Source organism: Pteropus medius, unplaced genomic scaffold (genome assembly GCF_902729225.1).
Source record: "Pteropus medius unplaced genomic scaffold, Ma_sr-lr_union100, whole genome shotgun sequence".
Lineage (NCBI taxonomy): Eukaryota > Metazoa > Chordata > Mammalia > Chiroptera > Pteropodidae > Pteropus > Pteropus medius.
This window is the reverse complement of record NW_024340696.1, coordinates 17,564,505-17,588,201: the sequence shown is the minus strand read 5'-3', so window position 1 is coordinate 17,588,201 and position 23,697 is coordinate 17,564,505. Positions and strand designations below refer to the sequence as shown.

The 23,697-nt window shown below is 38.8% G+C and overlaps 1 protein-coding gene across 1 annotated transcript in view; it reads right to left on the bottom strand.

Moving 5' to 3' along the window:
• Nucleotides 1-23,697, bottom strand: part of LOC120609297 (exostosin-2-like) — a 78,404-nt gene that overhangs the window by 49,951 nt on the left and 4,756 nt on the right. Inside the window, exon 2 of the mRNA XM_039871723.1 lies at nucleotides 19,915-20,097. Coding sequence (XP_039727657.1) covers nucleotides 19,915-20,097 — 183 coding nt within the window. The remainder of the gene's footprint in view (nucleotides 1-19,914; nucleotides 20,098-23,697) is intronic.

Genomic DNA, 23,697 nt, shown 5'->3' with positions numbered 1-23,697 from the left:
CCGTGAAATAAGAATAAATTGCTATTTGTATTTTAAAAGATCTATCAAAGAACAAGAAAGAACTCTCGGACATTAAAACTTGATACCTTAAAATTTTGTAAAAGGCAAGAATGAAAGATAAAGATAACATAATCCAGTCTGGTAAACAAAAAGACAGATGAAAAACAGGATAGGAGAGATAAGAAAATCCAGGAGGTCCAACATCCATCTAATAGGAGATTCGTGAAAAAGAAAACACAGAATATGGAAGAAACGAAGCTACTAAAGAAACTAAATAAGTTCTTAGAACAGAAGATACGACAGACACAAATTTTCACACACAAAGGGCCCAATAAGTAATATGTACGTAGAATTAAAAAAAAAAAAAGACGGAAACCAAACCAAAAGACAAAACGGTGAAACAAAACTACCGCCATATCAAAGCACATCACTTCTGAATGCTGAGAATAAAAAATATGAATAAATAGAACGTGTGAATCTAGGTGATAAGCATGAGAGTTCACTGCTGGTTTGTACATTTGAATTTTTTTTTCAAAATGAAGTTTAAAAAGTAATAAAGGAAATTCAATTTCTTTGCTACCATTAAAATATTAAGTGATTTTTAATGCAGCAATATAAGCAAAAATATTTTTGTACTGATAATAGGAAAAGGTTGTTAAAACATTCTTATATTTTAAAACAGCTTTATTGAGATATAATTCATATGCTATACAATCCACTCATTTAAAGTATACAATGGTTTTTGGTATATTATGTATGGTTTTTAAAAACTTGTGGTGAAATTTAACATGAAATTTGCTATTGTAACCATTTTAAATATATAATTCAGTGGCATTAATTACATTCACATTCATACGTTATTATGTGAAAATACCAGGACCTAACTTATCTCTGCCAGAAGGTAGGTGAATATGAAATATCCTACCTGTTATGCTGGCTGCTTACACTTCCCTAGTGTCTTTCATACTCTGGGATTCCCGAGGTCCCCCATCAACCTCATCCATATCACTGATGGATACCCGTCACCACATACATGACAACAGCTGTTTGCCAGATGTAACAGTGTGGGACAGGAAATGTACACAAACACATGGAATACACATGGGATGGGAACTCAAGGAGACCGAATGGTTTTCCTGGAGTCCTAATGTAATCAGGATATTAAAGCCAAAATGTCCCTAACAGGCCACAATTAGATTTCACAGCCAAGAGACACAGTGGGAAGGCTATCTTGTCAAAGCCGAGTTTCCATTTCCATGACGTCACACTTTGACATTAAGCTGCAGTCTCAGGGAGATGCCTATATTTCAGTATTTGTACCCTAATATCTGATACATTTGTAGGACCATGTTTTAGTTTGCTACCCCAGATCTTATTCTTATCCTCCTGACTTCTATGGAAATTGAAGTCAATAAGTAGCCCTGTGCTTAAATCACAATGAATCCCTAAGGGGTCTCTCTGCCATCGCCATCCCAACCCACTCATCTACTCCTCCTGATACAATACTCTCTCATGCTTCAAAAATACTATTTAAATGGAAAAGCAACCAAAAAGATTTTTAAAAGAAGTGTGTTAAATAATTTAATGTGTGATATTGAAACCATCGAGATTTACCGAGTACACACTTTCTAAGCATCAGGTGCTATGCTTTACATTTATTATGTCATCTGAGCCTTACGATGACCCGCAAGACAGATACAGTCATTATTCTCATTTTACGGATGATGAAACTAGAGAATTAAAAACGGTGAATGATGTCTTATCATTTCTTTACCAGTCAAAAGAAAGAAAGGGAAAAGAAGGAAGGGGAGGGAGGGAGGGAGAAAGAGAAGGCAGGAGGGAAGGGAATGAGAGAGAGAGGAAGAAGACAGAGAAAGATGTTCAAGGTCACATAACCTGTAGGTGACAGAGTGGGAAGCAGCCCCGGCTGTCGACTACAGAACACCAGGTGGTGATGGTTCACGGCCCTTCTCCACACCCTCCTGCTCCAAGGCTGGGGTAAGCATCACCATTTTATAGATTTTGGAAACTGGATCTTGGGTAACTCCAGAGTTCATTATTTCTAGCTCTTCTCTGAGACAAAAATGCTGAAAGTTATTTCTCTTTGACAAATCTACGCCAATAAGCAAGAGCCCATCCCACAACTGTGATTTCAGAGGGTTGATGGAATAAAAACACACCAAATATATAAATACTGACACAAAAGGAGCATATAAATTTAAAAAGGTAAATACATCTCTAATACAGAAGGAAAAACTATTAAAACTCCAACAAAATAAGGTCTGTTCTTCAGGAGAAGCGGGAAACTGTCAACACATTTGAATACCTTTGTGACATTAAAAGGAAGGAAAGTTCCCTGAGAGACGCAAAGCTTACTTTCAGAAAATGAACCCCTTAGAGTTTACACTGAGGCCCCCCCTCGCCAGAAAAGCACTGTAGCTCTGATTTCAAGGCAGAAGGAACCGGGGTCTTTGGCAAGTGACAGACCTGGTCTCATCTCATATGCCAGCCCCCTTTGGGAAGGGAATGATTATGAGAGGGGAGGAGAGGAAGTAATGGGTGGGTGGGAGGCAGACAGTAACTCATTTTGGTGTTCAATTTTTCCACACTACTCATTTGCATACCAAATAAAGCTTGCAAACTGGAGAAGCAGAAAAGGCTGCGCACTGGGGAGACAGAGCACGTCAAGGAGCAGAACAGGGCTGCAGCCTTGCCCACGCTTTCCAATAAAACACAGATGCTGAGGTGAACACGGAGGCGACATAAGCTACTGAGCATATTATTATGATATAGGCTCGATGCTTTACTTTAGGATCCACCACGAGGGATGATGCAGATGACTTCAAAAAGTGAGTGAGCGTGTTTGGAATCAGTTTTGAAAAAGTGAGTCCTTAATCTGAATCCGAGTTCTTTCACTTCCCAGCGGTACAACTCTGACAAAGTACTTAACCTCTCTTGCACCTCGGTTTCCGTATCTATAAAATCATGATACTATTACTACTTTTCGAGGGGGTTTGACTTGACATAATAATTACTTAATTATTAACATTTCTTAATTATTATTTAACAACCCAGAGGTTGTTAACAAAAGTAAATAGGTAATAAATTTAAAGTACCTGACGTGTACAAGCATTCGATAAGTGACAGCCAACAGTGGATCTTGTGGGAGGAACAATTTCTCTGGGCTTTATTTTCTGCATGTTTCAAAAGTAGGCTGGAGTAGCCTAAGCAGTGAGGTCTCTTCCAGCACCAAGAATTCTAAATGACATCCTTCTCCCTCTCTGCTTCTACTTTATCATGCTTTAGGGTACTGCTTTACCTGGCTTCTCTACCTGTACTTCTCCAGATATACTGTTTTTATTTATAACTTTCTCTTTTCCTTCTGATTTATATGTTAACTATCTTGAAAGCTCCATGAAAGCAGGAGCCACAAATGTTGTAACACCCAGCACCAGGTACAGTGCCCAGTGCTACATAATAAAAACTTGTTCGAAGGTGAATAAGTTAAAGCCAAATGATCTAAGTCATGTTCTTTCCATTCTCTTTGTGCACGGATGTAAGTAGCTGGTGTACACTCACATGAGCGACATCATGAATTCTGAAATCATTTCCAACTTACTTCATTCATTTTAAAGTACTTACCAAGAATCTTATTGGGCTGAGTTTTCTGAAGAAGTGTAGGATTAGGATGTTTAATAGACTTTGAATTTGGGCCCTGCCATTTACCAGTTTTTGTCATCTGTATTTCTGTGAGTATTCGTTTCCTCATCTGTAAAATGGGGAGCATGACAGTATCTGTTGCCTAGGGTGATGACGATTACATAAGTTTATGCACAAACGCACTCAGCAGGGGGTTCAACAAAGAACTCCACAAATGGAGTTTAAAACAAACACAAAAAAATTCCAGCTCTGCCCAGTTAGTATTCTTCCTGTGTAAGGAAGAATAAGACAATGGTCTCAGCCATTTAGCAATCATTCCTACCAACGTTATTTCTGGTACTCGTTCATTCAGACAACATTTCCTGAACGTAGAATACTATATGCCTTAGAGTAGTGTTAAAGACGCAAAGACAGATTCCTGTCCTTCAAAACGTTCATAATCTGATGGGGAAGACAGCCAGGAAAAAGGATAAACTACAATGCAAAATAAAAGTACTAAAACAAGAAAGTCCTTTGGGGACATAAAGGTCTACAGGATCATCTCTGTTGCCCTGAGGCTAAACCACATTATGAAAAAGCTTTGTATGACAGGTTTTTTTTTTTTAAGTCACATGATTAGCTTTTTGTTGATTTCTTTTGAAACTTACTTTTTCTGGGTATTGTTTTACTGATAAATTAACATGCCATCTTTATGTTCTCTTCCAAAAGATCAGACATCGGAAATGCTGATCTGTAACTAAGTTTCTGTACCAACTGCTTTCTCCCTCCAACATCATCCCATCTGCCTGTGGAGCACAGTGATGGCGTGGAGAAAGGCAGCTTTAACTGGGGTGCACGCCTTCACACAGGCACTCCGCTCCACCGTGGTAAGGTCAACAAACTAAGCCTCAGAGAAAAAGAATGTATGGAGAAGGACATTTCAAAACAGCATTTAGTCACCTCTGAAATACCTTTAAGACCTCACCCCCTGCTGGCTGACCAAAGAGAGTGTCTACAGTCTGGGACCTCTTGACCCCACTTTCTGCAGGAAATCAAGCAAATTTAAACTTCCATAATTTACTCAAGACTGACTTCTGCCAGGGAAAAGGCAAACAATGCTGGCAATTAACTCTGTTGCCTGATTAAATTTCCATCATGGCAAGATACGGCGTGGAACCAGGCACCCAGCAACAGAGACCTGAAATAAAGCTGCTCCTATTGCGGCTGCCCCTTCGGGATCTTGGTTATCGATACGACTTTCAAATATACTGTTCACTCAAAGATGGAAGGAGATACCAAGGGGAGAAGTGTGCATCATCTTGACAGAGTCCTGGACTTTAGCCAAATGCCTTGTTCATCTCTCAGCCATCCTCCCAGCCTTTGCTCCTTACTCCTACAACAAATACTCGTTATGGAAGCTTCGACAAGAAATCCAGATTGTTAAATTGCAATCACATAAAAGTAACCCATAATAGCCATGATAACTGTTAGGTCACAATGTCAGCTTTAGAAACGTTATTTCGTATCGCTTATTCTGGGAAGCCGTGGTGAACGAGCTAGTAGCGAGCAGACAAACCAGCAAGAGGGAGTTGTGGGTTCAGGTTTCAGGATGCCCTGAAAGAGAGGCCTTGGGAGACTAGGCTTAAAGTCAACTACCAGTTCTAAGGGTAGTGCCATTGGCAAGCTCACACGAAGGAAGCTGTCTGGGCCCTTCCTGCTCTCTTTTAGTTGAAAGGTCCTGGCAGCCCTTATATGAGCCTAACCATATGGGTCACCTACCACACAAAAACTGGAGGGAGGTGGCAAATGGCCTTTGTTAACCATTCTGAAATGTTCTTGCTGGAGCTACTTGACGATTATAAAAATCAAGAGCAAAGAAAACCACATTCCATTATCAACTAAAGGACTCTTTCAACCTAAACCGACTAAATTCCAGACAGGAGAAATCAAGCTCGAAGTAGGATGATTCGAAATTTAATTGCTATTACTCACCATCAGAGACTTTTTTAAATGTCACTATGTCTAACTTTATGTGACAAGAAGAGAATTAGCAGATATTTGAGTCAACCCACATTTGATTTAAATGAAGGCATTTTGCCTGAGTAGAAAAGTGAGAAATCAGAGAAGAAAGGAAGAGAGGAGAGGACAGGCCTGTTACACAGAAGCTTTTGAGCCCCTGGTAATGAGCAGCCTTACCTACCCATACCTTGATAGGAAGGGCAGTTTTCTTGGCTGTTTTGAAGTTATCAACCCTTACCTCAATGTGGTTTCAATTAGGAATTACCAGGCTAAAAGGGGGGAAAAGCTTTGATTTATTCTTTTTTGCTCCAATTATGCATGATGTGTTTCCACTGAAGACTTTGAAAAGTATTTCATCATGCCTCTCATCCTGAAGTGGTCAAAGGGCAAAACCGAAAGGAGTTAACCCTTCCATTTCTCCTCTAGGTTCAAACAGACTCCCTCTCAATGGATGCCAGGCCAGGCCTTTGAAGAAAACGAAGCGATTGAAAGGGTTAAGCATTAGCATCATATTACTAACGTGCACGAGGGTGGTGTCCCCCGTCCAAAATGGTGAGATGATATTTATGTTAATGGTTACTGGGAGATTTGAAAGGGGCCCATGTTGCCTTAACCATTAAACTTCTGCAGCCCCATCTACTCACAGCACAGCACTCTACTGGGCATGCACTGACTTAGGGCACCGGAGAATTAGAGACCTAATGATGTCTTCGAGCAGGCTCCCTTAGATCGAGAGAGAAAAGATTCGGGAAGAGTCTGAGGTCTGCTCGCTGCATTAAAAATAACTGATTATTCTGAAAAAAATGACTGATGGCTAAATCTCACTGACTTCACATTAAACAGACACATGAAAGATGAAGAAAATCAGAGGCTAGAAATCCCCTCAGTGCTGCAGACTCGATGAAGGGAGAGAATAAATTATCACCTTAGAATCCCCACGACTAATCTGTTCATAAGTAAGTTTTCTATACGGTGGACTTGGAATGTCTGTAACCACATTTGGGTACCTGTCAGTAACAAGGACTGAGGCGCTCTGACATCCAAAGAAACTGAGCCATAGAGGCTGAATCGGGGTCATAGGAGCAGGCCAAATATTTCTACTGTTAGTCTTACTTTTATTTCCCCACAAGGCACTTGTCTTACTTAGTCTCACAGTCCTCTAGATGTGTTTAAGACCTTTTTTTCTTTTTCTCCCTCTCTTTTTTGGTAGCTGATTAGACATATGTTGGACCCTGTCCCTCTGTTCTCCACATCACTCTACGACTCCTTTGTATTTTCCATCTCTTTGGGCTGCACTCTGAATAATTTCTTAGAATCTAATAATCTAATCCAATTATCTCAAGTCCTTGCAGGCGTGTTTCTGTTGGTTTTCATTCATATCATCTTATTTCTTTATGGTTTTGTGGTTTTTAACTGTGAGCTGCTCGTTTTCCTTTGACACTTTGTAGGAATTATTTGAGACCCAGATTGAAGCTGAGTTCCTCCAGAGAGTGTTTACTTCTGCTGGTCCCCATCAACTCAGGGCCACTTTCAATGAAACTGTCCTCTTAAGGTTTATTTGGACCATGCTTGTAGTATAAATTTGGACCACGAACCACGGGAAGGTGGCTTATGACTTACTTTTCTTTACTCTTTCACTGAAGGTACAGTCTTCTACTTTCCTAGCTTCATCCAGAAGGCTCTTGTTAGATTCTCCAACTCACAGGCTTTCAACCATGTCCCCTACTCCATACAGTTATCAGGTAGAAGTTCCAGGTCGCCAAACTCTGCAAAAGTCTCCATAGCAAAAGTTGGCTTTGGCTCCCATTCACCTCCCAGGATACTTAGTTTCACTTTGTTTAGGGAGTCAGCAAACATCATACTTTCATGCCAGCTTAGCAATAGGCTAAAATTGCTTTAAAATACTTCATCGGTATTTTAGTTGTTCAGTTGGGAAGGTTATTTAGTATATCCATCATAAAGCCAGTGACAGAAATCTTTCTATATTTACATTGTCAATCTAATTATGTGCTATTATGTTTTCTATTTAAGTTTGTGGTCGAGTTTGTGTACAAGATAAAAATAATTATTAAGAAAATATGGCAATATATTATAGATGGAATGATGAACTGAGAATTTATGCTTTAGACAATTCATCATATTTCTTCAGACCTCCATTTCCCCAGTTATAAAACAGGATGATGGAGAGGTAGATCTTAAAAATAAGTAGTTTCACTTTCTTCATCTGTAAGACTGGAGCCAATAATATGCTACTTTTGGGGTTGTAAGGATTAAAGAACAGAAAATACATAATAGAGCCTGTCTGGGTACAAAAAAATACCCTCTTGTAAATTTCAATTTTTTCCCCTCTAAAGTTCCATCCAATTCTAAAATTTATGTTTCCATGTAATAAAGCATTATACTGTCAGCCTTATATTAACAACACTTTTTATAGTGCTATACCACTTACAAAATGCTTCCACATATATTATTTCCTTAATATCTCATAATAATCCTGTGAAATAAGTAATGTCCTCATTTTATAGATAAGGATAATGAATTTCAAAGAGATAAGAAAGCACAAGGTCAAGTTAATAAATAGTCTTGAAGCCAAGTTCGAGTATAAAATGTTCTCTTCAGTGGCCTTGATTAGTGACTGGAAACCAGTCACTAGTCGTTCCAGTGTTCTTCTGAAGGTTATCCCTAAACCCAGTCCTACAGATGAGCAAACTGTTGCAAAGAGAGATTTGGAAACCTCAGGATACTCAGATCACCACCAGGAAAGAAGGGATTAAAATTTGCAGTTCAGGAATTTCTGAGCTATAGTTAGCTTACTGAAGGCTTACAGGTTAAACCCATCTGAATGACTCTCTGAAATTCCAGTTATTATCTGAGGTTTAGCTACTTAAATTTTTTCTTTATATAGCACTGAAATTCACATTTGGCTAAATGCCCACCCTGCTTCCATAAAGCCAAACTACTGTCAAGAAGAGCAGGAAGGGTTGCCACTGATTGCTTTTCAGGTAGTAAAGGAAAAAGTTGACATTTCATCCTCCTCTTACTTGGAAGGGAAGCCAATCATTTATAAAAATGCTCGTCTGGCTGCGGCTTCCGTCAGTGGGATGGACAGAAGCCAGTTCGATGGCTCAACATAAGCCATATTAAAAGAATTTGGAATGAGAAAAGAGCAGGTTCCATATGCTGATGCTTTTAATAATTCATGAGTTACATCAGTCTGCAAGTAATAAATGTCACTAAATACATCTACGGTAAGGTGGTTTAAGATACTATCTAACCAATTAAATGGGTGAATACCATTAAGTAAGAGCTCCAAAAATGCATCATTGATTTATGTTGGTTCATAATTTGATACGTTAAAAATAACAGTTCAGTTCTTTGATAGTGCAAAAGATTTGGATTATCGTCAGAACATGGTCTTCAATACACAATCATCATCCCTGAATCTGTTACTTAATAAGTATACTAAAAACCATAAAAGAAATGCTTCAGTGAAAAACAACTAGTAACTTATACGACTCAAACAAACAAAGCTGATCTATAATCCAAACTATTCAAGAATGTTAATGGTGGCTTAAACCACTACTTCTCATGAGAGGTAAAACAAATTTATGATTTCATCTGACTATCCCGTACTTAAAATACTCTGACAGTTTGAAAGAGAGACTTGTTCTCTGGTCTGGGCATACAAATGTTTTCTGGCAGCCCACCAACTGTATCATAGAGGTAGCAACAGTATGTAGGAAGACTTCACTGGTTTGGTAAACAGAAACTCTACCTGAGGGTTAAATGAACTCTTCCTGTGTTGTATGGAAACAGCTTACTGAGAAATTAATGTTAAAAAAAGTGATTTACCTCGGCAACAGCTCTGGAACACCTGGCAGAAAGCAAAGAGAGAAAACAAAAGCAAGAACAAACATTCTGGAAAAACACCCATTAACCCCAGTGGCAAAGACTTCCACGGATGAACCCACATTCTAAAATCATAAAACAGGTAAGAAAACAATGCAAAATGATACGTTTAGACCTTATAAGAAATTTACAAATTGGATAATTGGAGAATATAAAATGTTTCGAATAATTAAAGATATAAAAAAATGAAGACATATGGAAATAAAAGACATTATGAAAAAAATGGAGCAGATAGATTTGAAAAATAAAAAAAAAAAGAGGTTCTAGAAATAACCACTGAAATTTAAATCTCAATGGATGAGTAAAAACATACTGGTCACAGTTGAAGAATAGATGTGAAAAATTATCCACTAGGTAGTACAGAGAGATAAAAATGTGGAAAATGTGTGTGGGGGGGGGGGCGCCCGAGAGACGTAACAGCAGAACAAAAGAGGTCTAACATACATTTAATAGGAGTCCAAAAGGAAAGAGTAGTGAGAATGACAACTATGCAACATTAAAAAGAAAATGAGTATTTTTCCGAAACTGATTAAAGCATGAACCCTAAGGTTAAGGAAAAATCACTCTCAAAAGTAGTTAAAAGAATGGGGTTTAGAAAATCACCATTTGGCAAGCACTGTAAAAACTAATTCAGACAAGAAATCATCCATGGATGCTAAATTTAGTGGGTGAAAGTCTGAGGAGTAAGAGCACATTTACAGAGTCTCAAAGTATTTCCCCACAAGACACATTAAAAGAACAAATAGTAACTTTGCAGTGGAAAAATCCAGCCCAAACTTGTAACTATCAGTAGTAGTTATTTATCCCATGTGTCTTCCAATATGACACGCCGAGAACATATCATTTTTGTGATATTCCTGTCAAAAATGCATACTTTGAATTTCAATAATTTGAAAGTGAATGTATACATAATTTGATGCAAAAGCATCAGACAAATTCAGATCGAGGGACGTCTTACAACATAATTGACAAGTTTTCTTCAAAAATGTCAATGTCGAAGACAAAGACTAAGAAATTTTTCTAGACTAAAGGAGGCTAAAGAGACATGACAACTGAATGCAATGTAGAGTCCGAAATTTTCTTTTGTTGTAATGGACATTATTAGGATAACTGGCAAAATCCAAATAAGGTCTACGGATTAAATAATAATATTGTATCAGTGCTTATTTCTGGATGATTTTGGTAACTGTGATTCTACACAAGAAGAATTTAGGAGTAAAGGTGCATCATTCCTGCAACTTCAAAATAGTTCAAATATACATATATGCACACACACGGAACAGAATACAGAAAATGTGGCAAAACATTAATATTTGAGGAATGCTGGTGAAGGGTGTACAGAAACTCTGTAAATATTTCCAATATTTTTGGAATTTTAAGTCTGAAATTATGTCAAAATAAAGTTAAAATACAAAAATACAGATAATTTTAGGTCTGTTTAAGCAAACGAACAAAAGGCAGACAGAGGAACATAAACTACTTAGCAAAGCAAAAAAAGCTAAACTTTCCAAGGATGATAACAAGACTCAGAAATGGGAGGAACTCAGGGTCCGGAAAGGAGGTCCTCATCCCTTAAACTGACATGCACAGGCAGGCCAACCCTCTCGCTGTCCTCTCTGCCCCTGCCACCTGAGCAGGGGCAGGGAGGTTTATTCTCTAGGGAAAATGAACTAAAGAGACTCCAAACTCAGAGGCACCAGGCTTGGAAGGCAGAGTGAGGCACCAGACCTAACAAAGCTGATTAAGTGATCATCTATAAAATGAAAGATGAAAACCCATCCCCTTCCCTCATTCAGATCCCCAAATGCTTATAGCCCAGACTTTCACTCTCTCCCCCAGTCCCAAGGCAGAAAGATGACTCTCTGCACCAATGAACCAGTCCAAAAGAAATAACCCATGAATACCGACACTTGGGCAAACAGCCAGGTCCCTATCCTCTTAACCTGAAAGCCCATCAGCTAACAAGCCTTTTCTATGTACGAGAGCTTCCAATCAGCTTTCAGTGCCTCACTCTTAGAGAAGAGCAGACTTAACCTGAGAAACATTAGGTATTTGAAGAAAGTTTCCAATGTGAAAGACGGAAAATAAAGAACTGAAGAAAGACTTCCAAAGAAACGAACAATACAAGGAGCTAAAGAAAAATTAAAACAAAACCACAAATATCTTCAGAGAGAGGAAGTGCTATATCCTTAAAACAAGAATAGGAAGCTATAAAAAAAGATTAACTAGAAGTCAAGAAATAAACTCTTAGAAATTTAGTGAACAAAATTTTTAAAAATAAAAAGAAAGGTTATTAGATAAAATTGAGAAAATATCTAAGAAAAAAATCAGTAAAACAAAAAAAGAGATAATAAATGGAACAGAAAAGATTAAGAAAAATAAGGATCAATCTAACACATTCATCATCTAGGCTACCGAGGAAAGAGCAAACAGAGGAAGAAAATAATCAAAGATATAAAACATGTATATTTCTCAGAACTGGACATGAATTTCTAACTTGTAATGGCCCAAATTGGTATTCAGTGAACAACAACAACAAAACATTTATACCATGGTATATCATCATGAAATTTCAGAACAGAATTTCCCAGGAAGATTAAATATCACACAATAAGATCAGGAATCAGAATGACATCTCACTTTTGAGATTAAAATGGGAAGCTTAGACAGAAGACAATGGAGCAATGCCTTCGAAATTTTGAAGAAAACTCACCTTAACCAGAATTCCACACTAGCCCCACTATTAATCAAATGTGAAATAGAATAATACATTTTCAGACATGCAAGGTAACAGAAAATGTATCTCCCAATAGTCTCTTTCTTGAGAAGCTATTGGAAAAAATAAAACAAAAAAATGAGGAAGATGTTAGAACTTGGAAATAAATAATCCAATAAAGAAGACAGAAAAAAGGGAATTCACAAATCATGGTGAACCGAGAATTCAGTATGACCATTGCAGAGGAAACCTATAAGGCAGTCAACCAAGAATGGAGCTAAAGACGGAGAGCTACAGGGGACAAGAGAAAGAGACAGAGACAGAGGGAGAGGGGGAGAGGGGGAGAGAGAGAGAGAGAGAGAGAGTCAGAGACAGAGGGAGAGAGAGAGATGGAGGAATAGAGAGAGAGGGAGAGAAGGAAAGAGAGAGGTATGGTGGCAGAGACATCCTATAGCTTATTTATGCTCGACCATTTTATTCTTTCATTGGAGAGTTTAGTAAAAATTAGTGATAGGAACATGGACATCTAAGAGAGGGGAAAAAAAAGAGGCAGTTAGCTCCCTGGAAAATATAAAGTTATACAAGATAGGAAACAATCATGGTTTACTTGCTTCCGTTGAAAACAATATTTCTATAGTCCTAATAATGTTATACAATACATACTGCTTTAATAAAAAATAATGATACGGCCCTACTGGTCAGATGGGAGAAAGAGAAATGTGTAGAGAAAGAGGGGAGGACGGGAGAAAAAGCACTGACTTAAAGGAAGTAAAAAGATAAGGTCTATGATTGAGAAATCAAAAAACAGCTCTATAAGCATTTATGAGAAGAGAGGCAGATAAGAACAGGAGGAAAGCTAAAAGAGTTGAAAGCAGTTGCCACTTTGGAACAGCCTTAATTTTAGTTATATGCTTTATTTACTATTTGAATTTTAAAACCATACAAGTGTTAAGCTGTACTATTTTTTAAAATATAAAATTAAGAAATATAGCTGAGGGAGGGGAAGGGGGAAGGGGAGTGGAGAGGGGGAGGAGGGGGAGAGAGAGGGGAGAGAGAGAGAGAGAGAGAGAGAGAGTTTGTGCAGGTGCGCACACATGCCAAATATGAAGATTCCACCTCTCGTTGGAGCAACAAGGAAAACTTTCTACTCTGCAGCTGTAATGACCGATTAGAAAATTACACTTAAATATTAATTACTTAGAAGGCATGTAAGTAGGATAGGATATTAGAAATAGAAACAAAATTCATTATCCTGACATTGAAATACCCCAAAACTGCATTTTCCTAGTAACTTCTACTACTGAATCATTTAAGCAGACCTCAAGGGAGGATTAAAATGGGCCCTGAAACAAGGGGAAAGCGAATTTGATGTGTTAGTAAGTGAGAGCTGGGGCATGAAGGATGGCTTTGCCAAACATTCAATATGTTCTTAATTAATCTGCTGCCAGATCAAACTCCGACAGACTCCAAAAAACTGTTCTACTCTCTGCTCTCCTACAAGTTGTGTGATGTAAGGAAGCAGTCGGGTTGATTCATGAATGCTGGAGCCATAAGAGTGGACTCTAAGCAACAGGAGGGGGACCGCCATCCAGGGAAGCAACGGGTGCAGATTCACCCACCACCCCAGAGCTGCCATGCAGATGTGTGTTGCACAGGCATACCTGTCTCTACCAAGGAGGATCTAGGTTGCTTGTGCAAAAGACCTGATTGACACGATCGTCTTAACGAGCCCCCTGAGGTTGTCTTATATTCCTTATAACCTCCCCATCCAGATCTGGGTGGTGATCTAGTCTTTTCCATTTTCTATCTGACCATCAGAACCGGCCGAGTTCTTTGACTGGGGCCCCAGATCAAGCTCTTTGGATCTTCCTGCATCTTCTCCATCCGCAGATCCAACTCAGCTTTCTTTATTCTCCGGCTACTGATGACCTGAGACTTTCTAGCTTGTTTCCACAGAAGTAACTACAGATAGAAAACAATTCAAAGGCAAAGGCTACTCAAGGAAAGGTTTGGAATTTGGAATTTAGAGTATAATAAACTGCTTGTACTACTGTGATCCTATCCATGTGAAACCTCAAAAAAGATCTTCAAAAAGCTTAAACTTCCTTAAAATTCAAGCTAAAATTTCTAAATTCCATACATACTTTAGTTATACCTAGGCAGTGGGAGGAAGAAGGGGAGAATAAGCCCAGAAGGCCTCCTGGGGGGCTGGGTAGGCTTTCAAATTCCAGAGAAACATTCCACAACCTGGAAATTAAAGGGCACTAAGTTGAGTTAAACAGACTCTTAACCCGGTATCTTTTCAACTTAGAATTCTGCTTCATGCATCTGAGCTGGAGCTTCTTCAGTCTGCAGAGTGATTTACTGCTTGTTAGTGTTTACGGCTGAGTGATACTTTCAGCTGCAGGTACAACTATAACCTTTGTGAGTGAGGGCTGCTGTCTGGACATCTAAGTACAAGCAGCCCTGAATTTTTCATGTAGCTGAGACAGATGCAGTCTAAATCCAGTCTCTAGATGCTTCTAATCCAAGCCTTAGGGGTCCATAAAGAGAACTGGGAGAGAGGGAGAGCCTTCTCCAGTCACTGAGTTAGGACACCCGCAGTGAATCGATACCCCATCGAAGCATGGTCCCTTGACCAGCAGCATCGAAACCACTTGGGAACTTGCTAGAAATGCAAATTTTAGGATCCCACCCAGAATTAATCAATCTGAAACTTTGGAGTGAAATGGCAGCAATCTGTGTTTTAACAAGCCTTCAAGGAAATTCTGATGCACACTAAAAGAGAACCACTTCCCTAGGAACTCAAGGGCTACTGCAAACTCCTACATTTTACCCACAACTCGGATTCCTGCTCCTCATGGGTGGTAAATGCCAATCAAGGGCTCTTACGTGATACTCGGCCCGATCCCCTCCCTTTCTAGAAGTCTTTGAAAACAGGACTTGGACTGAGGCTTACAGGAAGTCCAGGTAAGGACGTAATCTTTGTCTGAGGCCTTTCTGCTAAGTCGCCTGCTAAGATTTCATGGGAACAAGCTCTCATTTTTCAAATTCATTCTTATGCTGGGTACAATAATCCATTTTAAGTTACTTCCCCCATTTTTCTCATCAATTTTTGTCAAAGGCCAGGGTACCCCTCCCCCTCCCCCTCCTATCTATCTTCCCTTTCTATTCTAGGCCTGGTATGGGCAAATATAGAAAAGAAAAAAATTCAGAGTATTTTTACTAGTGTTATCTATGGCAGCAAATTTGGGGGAAAAACTGTCAAGCTGGACTGGGTAAATAAAATTTTGACATATCTGTAAAATATTTTCCCATTATTTTTCTACAAGGTTATTTAAACCTTGTAGAAAAATAATGGGAAAATATTCCACTCTACAACACAACTTTAGGACTATATTACATATACTTTTAAACAATTGTTGCTGAGAAAATACGGTTTTGTCAACAAATGCCAGGAATCCACAAATTCACAGCGCTTGGCTCACTCCATCTCATATCACGTTTAGTGCTTACTTGCTCAGTCTCTGTCCTCCAGACACACTCACACCTGGCGGAGACCCATAAGCGAGGCGGGGGAGGGTGTCCGAGGAGATCCCTAGCTATACGGGCAAGGCCCAGATGTAGGGACGAGGCCTGCCACAGGGCGAGACCAGAAGTGACACTAACGTTAGGAGAGATACGGGTGTGGGGCATCTGGGGAGATGATAAAGTTTTGCTGATGTCTGCAAAAAGGGGAAAAAAATGAGAGCGTGGAGAGACTGAAATGTAGTAAAATACAGGCAGCCTTGACATGGGGAGCTATGAAAATTAATGATAAAAACAAACTCATCTCTTCATAAAGAACCTTAACGTGGTGAGAAATTCCTTCCAAAGAAGAGATTCAAAACAAAGGGCCAATGTCCCCATACCACACAGATCTGTTACTTTATAGTTATGCTTATGAATAGTTTTGTCAAACATTTTCAAGTTTTGAGAGTGTGGCATACATGCATAATGTAATCAGTCTCCTATCTGGTTACAGATGAGAATGGCAAAGCATCAGGTGACACCAACATTGGGTTTCTGCAAGGCCACCCCTCGCAGTCTTCCTAATCCACATGGATAGGTCATTAAACTAAGGCAGCTGCATCTGGCCAAAATAGGACTCTGCTCTCCCCCTGCCCCCTCTAGTCTGAGCGAGGTTAGTGCATGGCCGGAGGCCCTTTGAATAAAATAGACCATACCTTGATTTACTGACCCAGATTCACGCCTACTCCCACTTTGGGACCTCTGAAATTGTCAATTTGATGGAATCTAGAGGGGAGACTCCCCTGCAAGTTGGACTCTTAGCGATCACATCTACAGTAGGTTAAACATTCCTGATGGGGAGGGGCAAAGTCAACTATAAATAAATCAGTGCTACTCAGGCCCCTGTCAGTTGCTTTCACTGAAGATGCAGAATGTAAAATCCACAGCTTTAAAACAGGGCTCTCATTGCCTGAGCGCCTAGAAATGTGGTAAACACTCAATTACCCTAAAAATAACTATTTAAGGAAGACTTAAAGAAAAATATATAGAATATATTTTCCAATTGCATATCCAGATTTATGCTTTTTATATGTATGTTCTTTCCCAAATTGATAGAGTCCAGCACTTTGACCATTTTGTCCTGAATTAAAACATATCTATCTCAAAAACTGCAAAATTTCATGTACTGTTTTCTCCTATTTTATATTCTTATGACAGACAGAGAATGAAAATTCCAACCATTTAGCCTTATTAAATGTTTCTCAGAGCTTTAGATGAAAGTGCAGCATAAGGTCTCACTATTTCCATACTTCCTGGCTGGGTCATGACCATCCCACCTGTATGAATTCTCCTGAAAAGGAACAGATGTGATATGCTTTGTCTCGAGCTTGGACCACATGCTTGGAATAGTGGAAATGTTTCAGCCTGGAGGAGGCTCAACGGCTCCCTTAAAACTCCACGAGCAATTCAAGATCATCTACAGGTAGAAGACCTGGGTTCTCACTTGTTTACACAACTTGCTAGGCACTGAGAGTCTCGTTATGTCCGCTTTATAGATGAGAAAGAATTTATCAATTTCCCCACCTTCCCAACAGGTGGATGTCACATTGGTGTGTGAGTGAGCCTCGGATGGCGCAAGTCCTAGGATCCCGATCTTCGGCCTTCCCTCCTTTACATTATCAAGGGCCTCCTGTCCAAATCAACCTGTCCTAGGTATTATGAGGAAAATGAAGATAGCTCAGAAATTCCCTTAAGAAGGTTAAAATCTTACAGGAAATTATACTTCTACACATGTTAGGTGACAGGAAAGAAACGCGGATAATATGCTCTAAGAGTTACAAGGGGGAAAGATTACTTCCTGCTCAGGGGATCTGGCAAAACTTCATAAAGGAAGGAGCATATGAGCGGACCACTGAAATCTAGATAAAATGTGGACAGTTAAAGGCACTGGTGAAGAAAGGCACCTTAGTAAGAAGACCAACAGTCACAAAGGCAACAGAGAAGGAAAGGCGTGGAGTATTCGCAAGAACAACAGACTTGGGTTGCCAGAAATCCAGCACCCCCTGCTACAAGGCAGACCGGGGCCAGACTGGGGAAGGCCCTGCACTCACATCGAGTGTGGACTCCAGGACCGTCCTCACCGAGCACCCCCATGTGCCCATGTTCTCCATCTGGATAAACAACACCATATAACTCAGTTTTCCTAAATTCCCTCATTTGCCAGTTTGAACAGTCAATTCTCCCAGATATCGCTCAAATTTATCCTCTCTTAAGTCTCACCTGGATTCCTGACATAGTCTCTGGCCTCCAGTCTTGTCCGTTCTCCACACTGATGTCAGATTGAGTCAAAACACAATCTTAACATATTACTCCCCTGTTTAAATGTTTCAGTGATTTCCTATTATCCACAAAGAACACTCAACACCTTCCAAGAGATACAAAGTGTTTCGTGATCTGGGCCCTCTCCAGATTTCATGCTCTGCCTCTCCCTCGCAAACTTCCTTCACTCCTGCCACAAGTCCCTTGCCTATAACCTACATTTGCACGTACGCTACAGCAGGGTATGCCTACATATCACTTCATTTGAGCAGATTCAACTTGGTGCTCACCATTGGCAATTTCGAGTTTTGCTTTTTGGATTTTTTTATCCAAATATTTCTGATCTGCAGTTGGTTGAACACGCAGATGCAAGAACTCACAGAATTCAAACCCACAGATATGGATGGTCAACTGTATACTATATAGAATGAAATGGAAATAAGTCTATGATCTGTTATTAAAGTAAAAAAGGCAAGGAACAGAACAATGTGCATAGCATGATCCCATTTGTGTTCTATAATCACATAATTATGCTTATATGTAAATAGAAACATTCTAGAAGGTTACCTTTGGCAATGGATTCAAAGGAGGAGACTGGAGAGAAGGAGACTTTATTTCAAGCAAAACAGAAAGGTATTTGTTGTTGTTTTATCTGACTGTACCCTAAGCATATATTTACTTCTCAGGCACCCTCACTTCAGGAAGTGTCCTGACCGCTCCCAACCAGGAGGTGCCCCCCCTGTACTCCCCGGGGCTCTGGCACGAGCTCTTACACAGTCATTGCCTTACTTGCTGGCTTCCCAAGTTAGTGGAGAGTTCCTCTGAGGGCAAGGACTGGTTTCTTTTTCTGCATTCCCAGCACCTGGTGGAGTGCCTGACACACAGTAACCGTTTAATAGAGTTTGGAGGAAGAGAGGGAAGGAAGAAGGGAGGAAAGGAGGAAGGGAGGGAAAGAGAATCCTATATGAAGATTAACCCACTGGCAGCATACAGCACTACTGAGAGAAGGGAGAATAAGGAGGCAAGGAGGACTGGCCAGGAAGAGCGCGATGATTGGAATGAAGAATGGAGTCTAGTTATCTTCTACGAAAGCCTTGGGGTCTGTGAGCTAGACAGCCAGGTGTGCTCCACCAGGAAGTAATAACTGCCAAGCCCAGAGGTTCAGGCATTTTCAGTGAAATAGAAGGTCTGGCAGCTCCACGATCCCTACAATGCCACAAGGGCCTTGTGACTCGTTCAAGAAGCCCTGAAAGCAGCATCTGAGCACCTCATCTCTCTGATAGAAATACCAGGGGCTTCAGCCATAGTGAGAAAGTGACTGGCAATCCATAATGCCTCTAGATCACCTTTGCTGATTATTTTCCTCATGGGGTACTGGAAATCTTAATTGAAATAATCCATGATAGGGATTAGCATGATCCCTAGCAGAGAGCGCTTAAAATATAAACTATTATTAGTAAGTAGTTTACAGAATCTTTTCAAGAGTTCTAAGCACTACAACTGCAAAAATCATCAGGAAGTCTTTGATTTCCAAGAATACCCAGGCCTCCCCATTTAGCTCTGCAATAAATAAACATACTGCCTTCCCAAGCACATCTGAAACAAACTAGAAGCTGCAGCTTCTGTATATCCTACTCTTGTCATCATTTCAAAATTAAGCTGGCCTTATCAGACCCCAAGTAGAACAGCACACTTTCATCTTAGAATTGAAATAACCTTTACAAATTCAGTACATTTTACTTTGTCCCATCCTAACAGCTGGACTGCGTCTGACGTGGCTACTAGCACTGGAATTCACTCACCACGGCCGGAGGGTCGTTCCATTCTTCATAGGAGATGGCAGCGTATGGATAGATCCGGTCGTTGATAATCTGCAGGGTGGCCAGGGCAATGGCTTTGATGGACTGGAAGTACGCATCCCAGAACCACCGTGCCTGGGAAGGAAACGACACTGTATTAAGTGAGCAAGCGAAACAGTGGAAGAACTAGATGCTCTATCACACCCAACTCCAGGGCTGGGTAATTCCTTTATTCCCCCAAAGCGGGGAGCCTACAGCAAATACTCCCTGCTGTTCACGCTTGCTCCATCACAAGTGTGCATTTATCAAGCAGAATGTGAGCAAGGGAAGTGCACGCTGGATTTGATGTAGACATGAAAGAAATGTGATGGTGAAAACGTCATAGTTATACCAGAGCAAGTTTACAATCTTTTTTTTAGTTATAACATACATACAGTAAAGGCACAAATCTTAAGTGTACAGCTCAATGAATTTTTACATATGTACATATGTTTAGTACTACGGCTAAGATAAAGATACAGAACTTTCCAGCCCTCAAGATTCCCTTATGCTGCTTCCCAGTATCTCACCCTTCTAAGAGTAAATCGTTCTGATTTCTATTTTGCCAATTACTGAATTTCATACAAATGGAATCGAACGATATTTACTCTTTTCTGTCTTCTTTTGCTCAACACTTATAATATTTAAATCAGCTTTTGACATCAAGATTATGCTGACCTCATAAAATGAGTTGAAAAGTGTTCCCCGTTTTCTATTCCTTGAGGAATTTTATGCAAGATTAGCATTATTTCTTCCTTAAACGGTTTAGAAGAATTCATCAAAAAGCCATCTGAGCTAGGTGTTCCTTAGTGTGTGAAGGTTTTAACTTGTGGATTAAAGATTTCAAATCATAAATATAGGATTACGCATATATCTTTATGTGCATGTGTTTTGTAAGTAGTATTTTTCAAGGAACATATTTATTTCATCTAAATTGTTAAATTTATTAAACTAAAAGTGTGTTGTCTTTTTAATGCCTATGGAATCTAAAGTAATACACTTTTCATTCCTGATACTGATAATCTGTATTTTCTCTTTGTACTTGACCAATCTTATTAGAGGTTTATCATGTTTATTAATCTTCTCAAAAAAACATTTTTTGGTTTTGTTGATTTTATCATATATTTTTTCTCTATTTTGTTCATTTTTGCTATTATTTTTATTATTTCTTCTATTTTGGGAGACTTTTACTTATCTTGCTTTTAGTTTCTTGAGATTGAAGTTTAGATAATTTCAATCTTTCTTTGTTTCTAATGTATGCATTTAAAGCTATAAATTTGCTTCTGTGCACTATTTTAAATGCATCTCACACATTTATATATTTTTACTATAATTCAGGTTAAAATAGTCTAATTTCTATTGTGATATCTTCTTTGACTCATTTTAGAAGTATATTGTTTAATTTTTAAACATTTGAGGAATTTCTATTTATGTGTTACAGATTTCTACTTTGATTGCACTGTGGTCAGAGAACATACAGTATTATTTCAATACTTGTAATTTATTTAAACTTGATTTATACGTATTATTTCAATGCTTTGTAATTTATTTAAACTTGATTTATGGCCCAGCACATTGTTTACTTTTGTAAATAATCTAGATGTCTTGTAAAAAGTGTATTCTGCAGTTGATGAGTATAATGTTCTATAATTGTCAAGTAGAGTAAGTTGATTATTAGTGCTATTTAAATATTCTAAATCTTTACTGATTTTTTTCTGCCTGTGTGTGTATACGTATATGCATGCATGTAAGTTTATTTCCACACTTTTACTTTCAAACTTGTGTCCTCAAGGCTTGTCTCAAGATTGTCTCTTGTAAGAGGAATATGAATGGATTTTAATAAAATATTAAATCCAAAAATCTTTGGCTTCCAATTGTATATATAGTCCCATTTATACCTCATGTGATTATTGATGTGACTGGGTTTAAATGTGTGATCATTCTACTTGTTTCAACTGTTCTTTGTTCCTTTATTTCTTTCTTGCCTTCGGAATCGATCAAACAAATTTTATTATTACCCCATGTTTTTTTCTTCATGAGCTTACTGGTTCTTTGGTCTTGTTATTCTTTTAGTAGCCATCTAAGCAATTAAAGTAAGCATCATTGATTTATATTATACTTCAAATTAGTAATTTTACAACGTACCAAACAATTTAAGAACCTCTCTTTAGCCTCTCCCATCTGTTGTGCTATTAGTAGCAAATATTTTTCTTCTACATATTTTAAATCCCGTAAGACATCACTATTATTGATTTAAAAAGTAAATTTTCACTTATATTTATCATACAATTTCTTTTTATGGTATTCTTCATATACAGCTGAGCTTCCATCTCAAATTATCTTCCTGCTGCTCGAAGAACTTGTTATTGTTGTTGTTTTTGCTGAAGGCCAGTTGACAGCAAAAGCTCTCTGTTTTTATTTGTTTGAAAGTTTTTTCCCCACACATTCGTTTTGGAAGGATACATTTGCTGAGTAGAGAATTCTAGGCTAGCCATCTTTTTTCCAGCACATTTAAGATACAACTTCATTGTCTTTTGGCTTCATCCTATAATTGCTAATAAGTCAGCTGTCGGCCTTACTGGTGCTCCTTGTGGTAACATACCTTTTGTTTCTGACTGCGTTTAAGCTTTCTCTGTCTTTGGCTTACAGAAATTTAACATGATGTGCCTAAGTATGACTCTGCACTTATTCCACTAAGGAGTACAGACCTTGTTCAAGCTATGGTTTGATGTCTTTCACTGTTTTCAGAAATTTCTCAGCCAATATTTCTTTAAATATTGGTTGTCACATTCTCTTCTTCTAGGACTATAAATACACATATATGAAATGTTTTCACTGTGTCCCATAGATCTCTTATTCTATTTTCTGTATTTTTCCTCTCTGTGCTCCAATCTGGGTATTTTCTACCAATTTTCTCCATGGTCCAATAATCCTCTCTTGTTTGTGTATGTGTGTCTTAAAGCCATGTACTGAATTCTTAATTTCGTTCTTATATTTTTCAGTGCCAGAATTTCCATTTGACTTTTTTAAAAGATTTTTTTTTTAAATTCTCCATTTTTTATACTTACTGAACATAGTTCCTGACTGATAATTCCAGTATCTGAATCACCTGTAGGTCTCTTTCTATTATCTGTTTTTTCTTTTCATTTTGGTCATTTGGTTTCAATTTCTAGCATGCCTCTTCATTTTTTATTTGATGCTAGACATTCTGTATTAAAAACTGTAGACGTTCTGGGTGATCTAGATTATCTTCTTCTTAAAATTGTAATATATTCTCACTGAATGCAATTGGACCACTTTAACCCTGTTGGTAGTTAGTTTTAAGTTTTGTTAGGGCCAACATTTCCCAGCTTTCCCTTACTCTTAAGGTAGGGCTCCCTGGAGCCTTCAGTTAAAGCTTTGGTTATTTACCATGACCCCTCCAGCTTGGCGGGCCTTGAACACAATCTTTATCTCATCAGCACTAGATATGGTTGTCGGAATGTTTACACAGCTTGTTAGGCTTCCAGCTGCTTCTTTCTGCAGGGATTCTGGGAGTCTTGCTCTGATCGTGTGCATCTTAGAAGCTGGCAAACACCTCAAGGGAAGATTGCCTGTTTTCTGCTTACTTCCCTGCAGTCCCCTTTTTCCTTGGGTTCTGTCCTTTAAATCCCAGATACTTTCATAGCCCCTAACTCCAACCTCTCAGCCCTGAGGGTCTGCCGCTTTCTGCTAGGACTCCACACTCATGTACTGTGAATTAGAACA